The sequence below is a fragment of the Tamandua tetradactyla genome, chromosome 3, assembly GCF_023851605.1.
Source record: "Tamandua tetradactyla isolate mTamTet1 chromosome 3, mTamTet1.pri, whole genome shotgun sequence".
Taxonomy (NCBI): domain Eukaryota; kingdom Metazoa; phylum Chordata; class Mammalia; order Pilosa; family Myrmecophagidae; genus Tamandua; species Tamandua tetradactyla.
Window position 1 is genome coordinate 12,495,733 of NC_135329.1, and position 16,241 is coordinate 12,511,973.

Sequence of the window (16,241 nt, forward strand, 5' to 3'; positions counted from 1 at the left end):
GATAAAGTATGGTTTTAAAACAAATTTTTTTTAAGTAACTATTGTCTGGCTTGGTCTCCAAAATCCAGTCCCTGCAGTTGACAGTTGTGTACATTTAAAAATAGACTTGGGAAGGAAGGATATTCAGCCAGTCAATCACTCAACAGAAAATTAAGCATATTTTTGTGTCAAAATATGAACACAGAGGCTTCGGGTGTCTATATACCAGAGGTATTAAAAAAAATCTAAAGAGCTGCATTTAAACCTGGACAGACCCAGGGAGCCAGGACCAGCAACACCCAGGGAACCCCTGGTGCAGTGCTCAGGAAGGCAGCCTGGCCTTGGAGCCCAGCGTGTGTGGTCAAGGCCTCCAGCTGTCCCTTCCATGCAGTTCACAAGTCGTCCCTGGACCTCTACTAGTTGTGAGCCACCAAGCTCAGCCTTAGGGTGTTCACAGAGGTTGAAAACATGTATAAAAGAGGCATTAGCCAGCACCTCCAGACAGTTTATGTAGGTTTGTTTTGTATCAGAAGACAGAAGTAGGACTCATGGGTGGAAGTTCCATGGGGACAGATTTCAGTTCAGGAGAAGGAAGAACATTAGAACTATCAGACATGCCTTTACGTGATGAGCTCTCCATCACTAAAAGTATTCAGGAAAGAGGTGGAGAATCACCCCTCAGAGGTGTTGTTAGGGCAAGTCCTGCCTTGGGCAGGATCCTGCGATTCCTTCCAACTGTGAGTTTCTCTGGTTGGTACCAAGTGAAAGGCTCACCCGTTTGTGCTCTGGAACTTCAGTGGCAGGACAAATGGCTATGGCCTGGGGGTGGCGGCAGCAGGCCTCATGGTGGGCCTGGTGCTTCCGTCAGACCTCCTGGTTGGGTAGGTTGAGGATAGGTGGGAAGGCTTCCAACTATGTTGCAGGGCCCAGGGCCAACCTACAGGGTTGTACAGGGCTCCTGCTTAGCTGGCTCCCGGAGGTGCAAAAGGGAATTAATTATTGTTTTGATATACTTTAAGATCTACCGATGAAAGGCCTTGTATAAATGCAAATTATTACTATTGTCATTAAAGGTACTAGACGTCTGGCCCGGTAGATGATGCCCTGGAATAACTCTGATTGGAAAAGCAAGCTCTGGGCAGAAAGTTTGTTCCGGATGTTCCAGAGCAATAGCAGTAAGAAGGAGCAGGCCAAGGGCCTTGGCCCAAGGCTGTGCAGGCAGAGGCACCCAGATCCAAACCAGGCTTAGCACGTGGCTCTCTGCTCTGGGAGCCAAGGGTCTAGATGTCCCCTGAGCGCCAGGGCCCCACTCAGGTTCATTCCTGTCCTCCTGTAGGAACGAGCCCATTCTTAGTGCCAGAGCTATCCATGAATGAGTGAACGTTTGGTTGTCTGCTGGTTTGAAAGATGGAAGGAAGGTGGCCAGGGCAGATGCTGGCCATCATTCTTGAGGTCCTACATCAAATCTGAAGACAAGGTTTGGGGTAGATACATAGAAGTGACAGACAAGTGCAATACCTCTGAGGATGCTTATTAAGGCTCTGAAGTGAACCTCTCTGGCAAAGCACAGGGAGAGGCCATTTATTAAATTACTGGTTCCACTTGAGAGACTGTCTCTGGCTAATGTGGTTGGGTTGATATGAAGTAATAATAATAATAATAGTAACAGAAATGGATAATAGTATCTTAGACCTGGAGGTGACCTTAAAAACCATCCCTTCACTTTACAGATGCAGAATCCAGCGCAGAGAGGCAAAGGGCTTGGCCAAGGTCCCATAGCAAGTGAGAAACAACCTGGATCACAACTCAAACCTCCCCATTCCCAATCCATAGCTCTATCATGTCAGGATATAGCATTTTCCAGAGGTGTTATTTCTCAACAACCCTAGGGACTGTTTAAATGCCAAACAACTCTAATTTTTAAAGAACTTTCTGGGTCCCTTTTGACTCTTCTCGGGTTGATTATTTAGAAAAAAATTCATGGTGCCTCCTATCTGCACTTTGGTGGATTGCACATACCCCTCTTGCTCTCTTTGTCTTCTCCAGACACTTAGAATAACCTCAGTCTTCACTAGGTGGTATTAGTACTTCCAGGAACCACATGAGCAAGTGAAGAGGTCAAGTTCATCCCTTTTGTTACTTGTTATCAAGTCATATTTCTACTTAAAAGTCACTGGTCCCTAGATAAGGGTTACAGATGCCAGTCAACACCCCCAGACTTCTAGGGGGTTTTGTAAGAACAGATGTGGGTGGAATGGAAGTTGGCAGTAAGTAGCTGTAAAAATTCATTACTGGGCTGTTGGCAATTCCAGCAGTTTTAATGGAGAAGACTAAAATACAGCTGAAATGATGTTTGAAGAGTGGAGGTGGGGGAGAGAATCAAGCAAATAAAAAAATTTTAGGAGTCATCTATCGAGGAAATGGAGAAAGAGTGATTCAGTGTCACACAGAAGAGCCCACATCTCCCAACCCAACCGCTAATGCTCTTTCCACTGGAAATCATAGCAGTGTGGAAAGAATGTGCACTTTAGAGTCGTGCAGCTCCAGACTCATAAGCAGCATTGCTGCCTTTTAGCCATGCATCCCTAGAAAATTTCCTTTGCCTCTCTGAATCCTACATTTCTCAATGGCAAAAACAGAGGTAATACCTGGTAGTAGGTTTCTTAGGAGAAGTAAGTGTAGAGTGATATACACATGAAAACAGATAGCCTGGTGTCTAGCCTACAGCAGATAGCCTGTAGGTGTCTAACAGGCACTTCCCTTCCCATATACTCATGACCTCCAGAACTTCTTTTACCACAATCCACAGGAAGACCCTCAGTGTACGAAGCTTCATGAAGTTGTCCCCTCACTACCCTGGAGGCCCTCTGATACTGTTCTGTGTCATTTTATTTTCATGCTGGTCGGGATGCACTAAACTGATTTCACAACCCACAAATGGAATGCAGCCCACAATTTGAACAAGCCTGCTTTGCACCATCTAGATACCATTTAATAGTGTTGTCTCTAAGTCCTTCCTGTCCTTTCCACCTTCCCTCCCTCTATACCTGGTGACAGCATGCACCAGTCCCTGGGTGCTTGCAGAGTGGAACAAGCCCTGGGGGTTCACAGGCAGGGGGGTCTCCTCCTCCCATGCTCCCTCTCCACACGTCCTGTGCACCCGGCACGATCTGAGAGAACTCGTCAGGCCCTCCACTTGCCGAAAGTTCTGCCACCTGCCAGCCTGCCGTGGAATTGCCCCCACCTCCATGCTAGCCTAAAGGAACCTGAAATTTCTCTTCAGAATTACTCCTTTCACTAAAGACCACTGTCTGCAGAAGGCCATTGCACCGAGACAGGAAGGGTGGACATTGGCTATCCTCTCCCTTTGAATTGTTTCTTCTTTTGGAATTGCCAGTATCTGGGAATATTATCTCAGCTGTGGGGCCAGGCCATGAGAGTAAAAGAAAGAGGGGCAGTGGTCATCCTTACTGCCCCTCCGTCCACGTCTTCAAGGGCTGAATGTGAACAGCTAGCAAGGAGGGCAACACCTGGAGGGGCTGAGGTGACAAAGGGCTGCCCCAGAAGCTAGCAGGCAGTGAGGCCAAAGCACAGACCCTGCAGCTGGGGAAGATGTGACCTGTGGCCTCTGGATCCTGACAGTCTAGTGGGAGAAACGAAATGTAAAACCAGGCAAACAACACTTAAAAGCCCTAGAGAGGCCTATCTGGGGAAAAGAAGATGGTTTTATGCCTGTGAAGAGTTGATCTCCTGGGTATCGTCTCAGTCCAGTGGAAGCCTATGCCTGGCAATGCTGAGCAGAAGCCCAGAGGTACAGCCCCGAGGGTGGCCTCCTGGCTGGGGTCTGGACCCCAAGTTGACCAGGGCCCAACACCCCATACAGTCAGCTCTGCCTGGACCCTGAGCACTTCCTCTTTGAGAGCCATCCTTTGGTTTTTCCCCTTTGGGTGACTAAGAAGTGGAGGGTGATCTTGGTGGTCTTTGTGTTGACTCACCCCCAGCAGCTTCTCCCCAACAGCCTAGCACCAGCAAGTGAGCTGCGTGCATGGCCCTCTCCTTGGCTGGGTTGGGGGGGTCCTGGTACCATCTCCCACTTCACATGACCACCAGCAGGAGCCTGTGCTGAGCTATGCTCACACAGCCCAGGATAGAGTGAGTGGAGAATGCAAAGTACCCACTGCCAAGGCATCTGCCACCCAAGGCATGCCAGGTACAGATGGAAAGGATCAGGAGCCCATTAAGACCACCCACCCGTCCCTTTCCCCTGGCCAGCTGCCCCACCACCACCACTGTCTCTCCTCAAACGTTTGCACTAGGAGTGCCAAGGCAGTAAAGATGCCTGTAGCCTCTGAAAGTAAGGCCTGATGCCTGCAAGCTGCTCTAGCCCCAGAGGAACTGGCCAAGCTCCTGCGGGCCTGGGCCTTCTCACAGGCAAGGAGACCACACTGCTTAGGACATCATCCAAATCCCAGTCTCAACATCTCAAACTCAAGGGAGACCATGGCCCTAGTTTAGAGGACCAGCGTGCCACGGAAGCCAATGAAGGACAGATTGATTCCAGCTGAGCGCAAGGGCCTTTGCCTGAAGCTGTGAGCATGTGACACTCTTCTCAACATGCTACCAAGCTTTTGCATCTCAAGTGCATTCATTTCCTTGTTTTGCAAGTTTGGACCCCCTGAAAAGAAACCAGGCCTGCTCAAGGGCTGGTGCCTTTAGCAGGTCTATGTGAGTGAACCAGTTACAACCATTGTTTGTTTCTAAAGCCCACACCAGAGAGAGAGAAAGGGAGAGAGAGAGAGAGCAAGACAGGCTGGCATGGCCCAGGGCATAACTACAAAGTGAGCTGTTGTCGTGCCAGTCACTTGCTCACCAAGGCACTCATGTTGGATGGGCAGTTGTCATGGGGGCTTTGGGAGGGCCTGGAGCACAGGGCATTGAAGTTGAACCAGGACTCTTTGTAGAGGTCCTATTGTTAGGCTGGCCCCTTTGACACCAGGAAAGTAACCCCAAATGAGTCAGCATTAGTGGTTCAGGACAACGTGGACAAAGCGAGACCACGAGGCATGATTAGCGGGACTGGTCTTACCCTATTGAAGGGCCCGCTTTGATTTTCAGACCACAGTCAGTTCTCATATGACTGATTAAAAACATGTGCCAATTGAAGCCACAGCTGCAGAAGAAGGCTGGAAACAGAAATGGGCCTTAGATGTTTGGGAACTTGCTTCTATTTGCAGACATGACCTCTGACTTCAGTTAGATGTCCTTGAATTCCTGACGGTGGGGGTCTTGTTCCTGAGCCACTTCTCTCACCCCACCCCACCCCACCACCACATTGGCCCAACTCTAGCAAACGTCAGAAGGCTCTTCTTACCACAGCCCAAAGAAAAGCGTTTTTGAATCCCAGAGAGTACTGAGTGTTGGAAGAAAGCATTTGTGTAGGCTTTTGTAAAATGAAAGGTCCCAAATAAAAAGGTCCCCACTAAAGGCACCCAGACACTAGAGTCTAGTTCTCCTCCTCCAATGGGAGGAGCCCTGGCCCCGGAGTGACACTGGGCAGATCTCTTAATTAGACTCTGGAAGCTTCTGTTTTCTCACCTGCGAATGGGAAGGATGGCTCCGGCCCCAGGTCGGGTGTTGTGCCAGCTTTGCAAATCTCCCACTCCATGTGGTTTCCTCCCTTACCTCAGAGTCCCCAACTTCTTTGGGTACATATTCTCCGTTTTTGTGTTCCTTTTTTTTAATGATTCCAATTTTTAGGTGTCGATTTCATGGATTTTTCGTCTTGAAAAGATTCATTAAATAAATGGAGAACTATAAATCCATAGGGGGAAATCCCTTTGCTAAGTCGTCATTGAGTGAAGATTCCTAACTGCCTCCACTCCAAGCCCTGATGATGACCCTGGTGGCTACCTGGCATACATCTCCTCATCTCCCAGATCTCCTTCCCAACATTTGTAGGTTAGTTAGTTTTCCATCATTGTGTCCCTGGACAACTTGTTGGGAGCTCCCAGCTACAGACCTCCTCCTCTCAGGGGAATGGCAGCAGGTGGGGGTGGGGGTGGGGTGGCCGAGAGGATGGGCCTTCCTGCCCTCCCCCGAGCTGCCTGTGGTCCCGCTGAGCACCTGCTGGTGCTAACCCCGCCCCACATAGCACCCATCCAGCTCAGCCTCTGCCTATTGAAACCTTCTGGGTGGCAGGGCCTGTGCTCTCTGCACACCTTCCATCCTCTTCATCACCTCCCTGGATTTAGCAGATGAAGAGCCAAGACTCAAAGAAGTGAGGCATGTGCAAAGCTCGCATAGCTAACATCACAGAGCCATAACTGGGTGGCACTTAGAGCTGATCGAGTACAAATGTTCATGTCACAGGTGAGGAAACTGAGTTTTAACTCCAGATGACCAAATGAGCCAGGGCCTGGGCGAGAACCCATGTCTTCTGCTGTGTGCTTCAATGCTTGTTCTGTCCCAACCCCACCCCTACCCCCCAGCTTTTGCTTTATGATACATGTCAAACTGGGACAGAAAGAGACGTGTTTGAGGAGGCCAAATGCCGACACCCCCCAGCAAATGCAGCCAGAGCAACATGATGCTTAAGCATTCCTCTAGTCAACAGCTGTGGCCCCCGCCACACAGCCACAAACAGGGCACACACACAGCAAGTTCAGGCAGAAGACAAGCCAAGGGCATGGTGGTGCCTCTAGCTGCAGAGTTCATCCTTAGATACCACAAGTATGCCCCAAGCAGCTTGGGCTGGAGTTTCGAGAGAGGCACCGTGTGCCAGTGACCTTGGCTGAGTGTCCAACCCTAAGAGTGGCTAGCTGTGTCTCCAACTGCCAGGTCAATATGACAAGTGTGAAGGGCCCAGCCCATAAGTCACAGGGAGGAGAAGGAGCAGAGAGCAGTGACCCCTGTGCGGGAGCCCTGTCTTCTGCAGCCACACATGCTTCTGGCTGTTCCTGACGACTCAGAAGCCTTCCCTTAGACCTGGCTTGGCCCCATGGTGGCATTTGGCATCTGTGGAGTGTATTGTGCCAGGCGTCAAGGTCAAGTGCTTGCTTGTACCATCTCAGTGGATCCTTACAAGATGGCCTATTTTACAGATGAAGAAACTAACCCTAACAAGGTGGACTTCCTTGCCTGAGTTACATGAGTTGTAAGGAGCAGGCCAGCTCCCACACCACACCACATGTCTTCCCCTGCAGCCATGGGCACTGACGGCACCTGAGAGAACTTCGAGCTCAGCCCCCTGCTTTCTAGGCCAGGGAACTGAAGCCTAGAGAGTGAAGAGGTTTACCCATAGACCCAAGGCCCAGATGTATAGGGCCACTGAGCCCTCCAGCCCCCGGAGTCCAGCCCAGGCCTCTGCCTGCACCCCCCAACCCCACCTGCCCACGAGCCAAGGCCAGCCCAGGGGCCTCTGCTGTGCTGAGGTCCTCGAGTACCTGCCCGTCTCGGCCTGGGAGCTGCACCTTAACTTTGTTTTGCTAACCTGAGACTCTTAGATGGGAATGGATTGTGAGTTTACAAAACCCTGAGCCAAAGAACTAAGACCTGTGAATGAAGGTCAAAACCTTATTTTGTGCTAAGGCAAATGTGAGCTCTGATTTAGTCTAAAAATAAATTCTCTCTCAACGTGAGTAGAATGGGGAGCTTGCCTGACTCGGGGCCCTGGCTCCCTGTGGCCCCCCGTGGCCCACTGAGGGGGTGGTGAGGAGACCTTTCCCTCCCTGCCTCACACTTACCCTTGTAAAACTCACCAGGCACTTTGTCTTTGGGTCAAACCTTTTTTAAAAGATGACAGATAACTACTGCTGTTGGCAAGCTAAGCTTTGGGCAGCTCTCCATTTTCTCTGATAAAAAGTGAAATAAATGAAAATGGCCTTAAAAAAATCTGTAACTTGGTGGGAATCCATTCTGCCCGTGCCCCACCCCCACCCCCCGCCCTGGCTTGCTGCCAATCCGGGCCAAGAGGCCCCATGAAAACAGCTGGGAGCATCACGTCTTTAAATAGCCCTCCCCACACCGCTTCCCCTTGGCGGCACGCAGCTCACCCTGGCAGGGAAAGCCCGGGACCAAACAGGGAACTTTAGAACTTTCTGAAGAAGGAAAGAGCTTGACTTTTCAGCCTGCTCCCTCTTGCCAAGACCCTTTTGTCTAAGGAGCTTGCCTTGCGGCAGCTTCTGGGGCAATTTTCTGAGGAGACCCTGAGCTGCTGAGATTGTCCTCGGGAGCCAGCATGGCTCCAGGCCTGAGGGGAGGATGGCAGCGCAGCCCCCGCCGGCCCGCACCCCAGCTCAGGCCAGGGCCCAGGGCCTGCGCAGCCGCGGGCACCTGGCAGCCGGGTTAGCCATAGCCTCTTGCCTTGGAGCCCTGGCATGGATGGGACCCAGGGTGGCACCACCTTGCCCTCCTTGCCAAGTGGGGGCAGGGGGGTCACGCCCCAGCGAGCACTTCAAGCCATCATGCCAGCGCAGCGGAGAGGGCCACCAGCCTCTCAGTATCTGAGGCCCTGACAGAGGCCACAGGCCCGCCACGCCTTGCCGGGAAGCCAGCAGCAGGCGGAATCAATGCGTAAGGCGCGCGGCGTGGCAGTGCCCCTTCCCACACACTGTCCCGTGCAAGTGTCACGTCAGGATGGGCTTGTCACCCCCACCCATCATACAGGAAGCAGAGCCCAGGGCTTTCCTGCACCCTGCCCACCCTTTCCCTGGGTTCAGGGCTCTCTCTGCCACGTCACGGTCCCCCCTTTTGCATTAAGGCAGCCTGGTGTCCCATGGGTAGGGGCTTTGAGGTCATAAGTATCGGAGAAGGTGACATTGTGGCTGCCTCGGGACTGTGCTGCCCAGAACGTGGGTGGGGGAGGGTGCTTTGTCTTTCTTTCTCACTAATTATTGGCACAGTTTGAAATCTGGGAATGGACTAAATATTATACTATCTACTTTCTGCCATATTCACTCCCTCCTGAAACAGCATTTACGGGACATGCTTTGGAGGCTTCTTGCAAAATGGTGGCCATCAGCAGTTATGTGAACTGAAGCTACAGGCCTTCCCTGAGTGCCGGAATCACTCTTTCTGGGGGCTGGCAGCCTGGCTAGCAAGTCAGACAGGCACACGTGTGACAGATGCCCCCGGAAGACACACCGAGGAGGTTTGCGGGCAGAGAGAGAAGCTTCTGGTGACCGGGGGTGACTGGATGGGATCCAGGGCGCTTGACCTGAGCATGAATGAAGCCCAGAGGTGGAAAATGGCCTGAGGAGGAGCAAGAGGTCAAAGGGGATGGAATGGGGAGACATTCTAGCTCTGGGCTCCCAGAGGGCCTTCAGGGGGTCTGGAACACCCCCCAGAGTGTGGGATGTGTGAAGTAGGGGTTCACCTGCACGTTTTCTAGGTAGAACATCCTAACCTTTCATTAGCTTCTTAAAGGCGAACATGGTCCCAAAGATGTGATGGAGGACGAAAGGGTAAAAAAGAGATGAAGAAGAAGGGGCGCACGGGTGGTTCAGTGGTAGAATTTTCACCTGCCATGCGGGAGACCTGGGTTCGACTCCTGATCCATGCACTCCAAAAAAAAGAGATGGAGCCCGGGGGTGGAAGCCATCAAATGCCAGGCTGAGGTTTTGGGGGAACAGCAAGGATCTTGGGGCCTTCTAAGAATCTAAGTGCAACAGAAAGAAGAGGTAGGTGCTGAGGGAAGGGGGAGTGTCGAGGTGTTAGAGGCCTCCCTGCAGCGGTTCTGTGGACAGGTAACAAGGCCGGGAGCCTGGGGCTGTCACTGAGGGCGGAGGACCTTGTGGAGGAACAGAAAGAATTTTCAGGCTGATCTCACATGCAGCTCTAGGGAGAAGTAGAAATTGGTTGCAAAGAAAACTGAGAATCTGAATTGGCCAAAGCATTGGTGAAAACTGCCATTGAGTAGACCCTGGTTTGAATTCTGGAGAGACATCAAGGTGAAAATGTCCCTGTGGATGGTTGGAAATGTGGTGTAACCGGTGCCCGACTGGCAGTGGTGCCAGCTGAGCCCCGGTCCAGATTGCAGTTGTCCTGTTTTACCCTGCTTCAGTGGGACTGGAGGTCTGGGAGCCAGACGGGGGTGTTCTCTGCTGAGAGTGACTGCTCTGCCGGGATGGGGGCAGAGAATGGAGATGGGAAGGGAGGCGACCCAAGGACAGATTTCCTCTGGCAGTGGGGAGAGAAGGGGCCAGAGGAGAGGTAGGAGAACCATGATGTGCAACATCACAGGTTACAGGGAAAGCAGGCTTCCAGAAAGGGGAGCTGGCATTTTTAAATGCTGCGAGAGGCCTCAGGGGCTAGGACTGAGAGAGAGTCAGCGGGTTCCAAGTGGCAAGGTGTGAAATGGCCCTCACAGTTGACCTGGGGGGGCAGTCGGGGGGACAGTTAGCTGTCACCACTAACAGGGTGGTGCTGTGTGCTAGAGGTGCCCACCAGGCTGCTGAGTTGCGGCCCCCTGTGCCGGATGCCCTGCTCGCATGCAGTTTCCCTCATCCCTGTCACTGCTGAGGGCAGATGAGACTGCTGGGCACACCACCTGTGGGTGAGTGAGGTGTGACCTCAAGTATGGGCGACCGGGCCTGGGGCCCCCCTCCCAGACCTCCAGCTTCCCCCCTCCCTTCCAGGGCTCTTAGCTGCTGGCTCGTTGTAGGGCGTCCTGGGCCTCTGGGCCTTTGCTCCTGCTGCCTCCTAGCCTGGAACCCATCATGCCTGCTCTGCTTCCCACCCCCTGCCCCCGGCAACTCCCCCAGGTGGTTAACACCCCATCTCCCCAGGCTGGGGGCCCCACGGTACCTCCCTGACTGCACAGTATCACTCATGTGCCCGTCTCCTGGAAACTGAGGTCTCCTCCCTGGCAGGGCATGCCTGCACCATCCCATGACCCCTGCACTTCCGACAGCGCCTGGTGCAGTGTGCCTAGCACATGCCCACCAACTCATCAAGGATGCAGGGCCCCACTTTCTAAGTGGTCAGAGCACTGGTTTTTCACCAGGGAAGATTCTCTTGTTACCCAACCTGAAATTCTTTACAGTAGACCAAACCACAAAGACGCTTAGGCATAAATGGACACCAGAGAACATTTTGAAATCCTTTTTATTAGCTCTTCTTTGTCTATATGAAGTCAAAGAGCCAAGGGAATGAAGAATGCAATCTTCTTGATGTTTCAGGTTGCTGAAAGGACAGGGTGGCTGACTCGGTCACTCTGTGCCTAGTAGTTTGGGTCATGCCCCGTATTTGGCTGGGAAAAGGGCACACAGTACCTGAGACCCCTCTGTCTCCTCTTCTGCCCCCACCCCACCTCACCCCACCAGCACAGATGGTTGTTAAGAATCGGCAGCCAGAAAGGACTACGTACAGGCCGTTTAAATAGCCATGAACAGTATCACAGTAGCGAACTGCACGTCCCTCCCTTGGAAAAATCCAGAGGGCTTTGCTTCGGCAGGGAAGGGAAATCCAGCCCAAGATGCATGCACAATAAATAACAACTGTTCTGAGTTAGGGTGAAAGCTCTGAGTTGCAGTTTTTTCAAGTTGTTTGTTCTAACCACATTTTTTTTCTCCCTCTCCTTCCCACCAGGGCTTATTTCAAAACCTTTGTCCCTCAATTCCAGGAGGCAGCATTTGCCAATGGAAAGCTCTAGGAAACACCAGTCTTGAGAGGTGGCCAGCCAGACTGCTCTGTCCACATGCATGTCAGCACGTATGACTGCTTCCTGGAAGCCACTTGGAATATCTTCATGGCAGTGTTTTGCTCACACAGCAGCTTTGAGTGCCCCAGCCAGCCCTGACTCTCCTGGAACCCAAACCTGAATCCAAGACCCCCTCGCTTCTGGTTGCTCCCACTTTCTTTCCTTCATTATGGTTTTTAGCTGGAAGAAATAAAAGTGCGTATCGTGATGCACCAGTTTTCCAGGGAAAGTAAGACGTCACAAATGCATAACCCCTTATTCCAAAGTCTTTGTCTCTGAGACCTGTTTTACAATTAAATGCCACTTTGTGTTTTTTTCTTTCCCGAAACTTTTGTCTTACCTCTGTAAGGTGTGGGTGTGTGTGCATTTTTTAAGCCCCACCCTATCCCCTTTGGGGCAGTCCTCCATTGGGAAAAGAAGCTGCCTGAAGAAATCTGACTCCGTCAGGGTTTCAGCCAGCCAGGCCCAGGCCAGCGTGCGGGAACAACGTGCACACCAGGTGTACGGGCCACACTGTCACCGGGCACAGCACATGTTAACTGGGTGCATCTGTGATTCTGCCCTTCTCTCTCTCCCCAGCCCCACTCCTGGGCAAGGGGGGAGCTTTTTGAGTTTAGGCAGCACCATGTGAATTATCCTTGAGAGACAAAAGTCGTGTCATGGGTTAGGGGGGCTGGGGCCTGGCAGCTCTGCAGCCATCCAGGAACAGAGCTGGGAAGGACACCTGGGGCACGTATCATTTTCCCCAGATTTACAGATTATCAGAACTGGAGGGGGGGGGTCCCAGAAGTCAGCTGGTTTCTCCCCACTCCTCCTTCACCCTCTAACCCTTCAGTCACACAGAGGAGACAGCCGAGGTTCGAGGGCTGAAGAATCCGAGGCCAATCTGAGAACGGGCTGCAGGTCTCTGCACACCGCTCACAGCTTTCCCTCATGTACGCACAACTTGATGTAGTCTGCTTGACCAGTTACAGTAAGACGTACAATTCCGTTTAACCGTTTTCCACGCTGAAGGCTGTCACCAGAGGGAAGTAGAGCCCACTCACCGAGGTGAGAGAACCACGCAGCAGCCACGGGGCAGTGAAGGGCTCACACCTACAGCCACCGCCTTCTCTTGCCCGGGAAGCCACAGGCCCCACTTGCAGGGCACTCCGGGGTTTAACCGGGCCTTTCTCTCTTGTTCCCTCAGTTCCCCTTGTGGCCCTTGGCACCCAGTTCTGCCACATGTATCTGGAAGGGAACCTGGGGGCCAGACCTGTCCCTCCTGCATTCTGCAGCCATCAGGGAATGTTCTCAGGGAGCTGCAGAACAGCTGGGGCAGGCCTGCCCGAGGGGCCGCCAGCTGGGCTTGGCCAGCTGCATTAGCAGAGCTTCCAGCGACTGGGCAGTGGTTACGGCCCCCGAGCCAGCACCCACCTGGGAGTCTCCAGGCGCAGGGGGCTGACCGCCCTCTCCACCTGAGGGCGGCGTGTGCCAGCCCTACCCCCTGCCCTGGTCCACCCTCTGAGGCTCCGTGACTTGGCCACATGCCTCCCACGGAGCCGTGAGACGGGCTCCGCTGCCCTCAAAGCCGAGCGTTAGCGTGAGGTCAGGAGAGGCTTCCAGCTGCACTTCCCACGGAGGGGCTCGCGGTTGTGGGGCGTGGTGAGTCTTGTGGACCGGACCCCGAGCGTTTCAAAGAGCCCTGGCATAGGGTCAGCAGCCCGGAGCAGGCGGGGAATCTGGGAGGGCCACCTCCCACCCCTGCTGACCCTCGGGGGCCTGCAGATGCCCAGGCGGCTGGGCGGGTAGTGACGCCCCCGCTCGCCGTCAGCACAGGGCCCTGCAGCTGCCCACCTGAGCGTGGCCTCCCCACAGGCCTGGGGGTGGCCCCATCCCTGGAGGAGAGGGCAAGGGAAGGCCACCCGCCAGTGAGGGCTAGAGTCCCACTCCACCCAGGCCCCTGCTCCAGACCCAGAGCCATTTCTCGTGTGGGCGCAGCTCTCTAACTGACGAATTCCTTTTTCTTCCCCAGTGAAGGATCCTGTGCTATGCATAGGTTTGTGGGAAGGCAAAGTACATGATTTTTTTTTTCTATGCTGTATGGCGAAGGTCACATTTCATTCTTTTTTCCATGTGAGTATCCCCCTATTTCAGCACCATTTGCTGACTTTTTTTGTTTGATTGGTTTTTCGTTTGTGTGTTTGCTTGCTTGTTTGTTTGGAAAGTGCATGGGCCGGGAATCGAACCTGGGTCTCCCGCATGGCAGGCGAGAATTCTTTTTTTTGCCTTTTTTAATTCAATTTTATTGAGATATATTCACCCACTGTACAATCCATCCAAAGTAAAAAATATGGAACGCTTCATGAATGTGGGTGGATTTCACGGGGGCCGTGCTGATCTTCTCCATATCGTTTCAGTTGTAGCTTATGTGCTGCCGAAGCAAGCGAGCACCATGATTTCTTTTTAAAGACTTTTAAGCCCTTACCACTGGTATTCCTATGTATAGGGGTGATTCCCATGTGTGGGAGGCTTGAACTGATTTTCTTAGAGGGGACTAAACAACAGAATAACTGCTTCATATTTAAATTGCCAGGGACTCAATCACCACTGTTGGTGAGACTTTATCTCTACCCCCAAGTGCAGTAAGGCTCCTGCAGCAGCAAATGGTACTGGTAAATGGACAAAGGTTGCCTGTACGTTTTTTAACACTTCTTGCCTGTTGAGCCTGCCATTGAGCAGTTTTCTGCACATGGAGAGCTGTGCAGGACTAATGAGTGAGCAGCTATAAAATGCTTTGAAAATGAAGGTGCCATGTATGAGAGCATGTTCTTATTACTACCTTATAAATCCTGTCTCCAGCTTACTCAGCCTTTGTTCTTTAAGTTGAATCTTTAGCCCAGCACAGCCAAGGACAAGTGTTCAGGAGGGCTCACTACTAGTACTCGGACTGATCGGGGTGTCTCCTCCGGAGCCCTGGGGAGGTGGCACAAGAGAACTTGACTGGCCGCGGTCAGCCTTCCTCCCGGGCTCAGCTGCCTGAGGCCCCACCATCTAACAGTGCCCTGTCAGAGCCCATTTCTGCTGGGGCCAAGGACTGGAAGGAGTATGAGCTCAAGGATGAGAGAGACCTGCGTTTGAATCCTGGCTCTGCCTACTTAGTGGCTGGTAAATAATTAGCAACTGTGCTCAGACGGCAAAGAAAAGGGCCCGATTCGCAGTGTGTGCTGGTTTCCGTGGTGCAAATACTCCCACCATGCCTGATTTCGAGCCACCCATGTGAGGTCACAGGACACAGAGGTGGGAAGAGGGTGGGGGTAGGAGAGCCTGAGCTGCAGTGTGGGACTCCGGGCAAGTTGCTTTATCTCTTCAAGTTTTATTTTCCACATCTGTAAAATGGAAATAAATGATGCCTGCCTCCCAGGTTGTGAGAACTAAGTAAGGAAAGCACTCAAAACACAGAAGATGGTGCTTGGGGTACCGTGACGTTTGATAAATAGTAACAGTTATTATTGCAAACCAGAAAAAAGTTTTTCTGATGCTGACTTTGGCCTTCTAAAAGAGTCTAAATGGCCCTATAAAAAAGTCCTGCCAATGAATGTGGCCTTTGGATGAGTGACCCTGTCTGGAGCACCAGGAAGACAGAACAGTTAGTCATCTTGAGTTTAACGAATGAGAGATGAGCTGTACGTGTGGGAGCTCCCCCCACTCCGCACACCAGGCCTTGCTGTAACGCTCGGCAGGGCTGCAGGCCCCGGGCAGTGCTGGAGAACAGACAACCCAGTGACCTGTTTCTTTGCCCGAGCCCATGCTTTCCCCCAGGCAGTGAAATCAGAGCAGCAGCACAGTTCACTTTTGCCTCTGACTCAGTTTCGGTTCCTGGTGGCTGCACACTCTTGGTTTGGAGACACAGATTTGCAGGAAAAACGACCACATTTGGTCTGCCTCTTGCTCAGACCCGTGAACAGAACTAACCCCAGAACCTGCCCCAGTTTATGGGACTGGCCCGTCCCACAATTCTTCTTACATCATCCAAAAGTAAGCTGAAGTCTAATTCTACGAATGGTATCATAATGATTAATAATCATTACTGCTTTTTGAAAGGAACAGAAGAGAAGAAACCTCACCCCTGTCTATGCACCCATAGTGCTTACATGCAGGGCCAGGAGAGTGAGTGGGGGAGTACACCAGATGCCAGCTAGACTTGGGGTGTGGGCTGGCTGGTGAGGGTGATAACTGCCCTACTGAGCAGAGAGTGACCTTCTATACTTGATGCATTTTCTGCATTGTCTTTTGTTGTGTTCATAATAACTAATGACGTAGGTGTTACGGTCCTCATTTTATGGGTAAAGAAACAGGCTCAAAGAGGTTAAATAATTTACCATGAAGCTAGTATATTTATTATTCATTCCTCTATTCTTTCTCTCCTTCCTTTTTCTTTCCATCCTCCGTCGCCTTCTTTCTCTCCCTCTCTATCACCCTTATTACTCAAACCATGTGAACCCATGTCTCTCTTTTTCTTTCAACTTATGTTATTCAACGTCTCCAAATGGAGAGGCACTTATTGAGCACGTACTATGTGCAA

General features: G+C 52.0%; 1 protein-coding gene and 1 non-coding gene across 5 annotated transcripts in view; one reads left to right on the plus strand and one right to left on the minus strand.

Moving 5' to 3' along the window:
- BABAM2 (BRISC and BRCA1 A complex member 2) overlaps positions 1–12,005 on the plus strand; it is a 626,549-nt gene extending 614,544 nt beyond the window's left edge. For 3 of the 4 annotated variants that reach the window (XM_077152476.1, XM_077152480.1, XM_077152479.1), the window contains one exon: positions 11,566–12,005. In XM_077152476.1, coding sequence (XP_077008591.1) covers positions 11,566–11,629 — 64 coding nt within the window. In that variant the 3' untranslated portion in view covers positions 11,630–12,005. Of the gene's footprint in view, positions 1–1,709; positions 1,762–11,565 lie in introns of all 4 variants that reach the window. The other variant, XM_077152478.1, reaches the window with a different exon arrangement.
- Positions 12,006–14,003: 1,998 nt separating this feature from the next.
- On the minus strand, positions 14,004–14,110 carry LOC143678538 (U6 spliceosomal RNA). The gene has a single exon (XR_013173331.1). It is a non-coding gene; the product is annotated as a U6 spliceosomal RNA (small nuclear RNA).
- Positions 14,111–16,241: the final 2,131 nt, after the last annotated feature.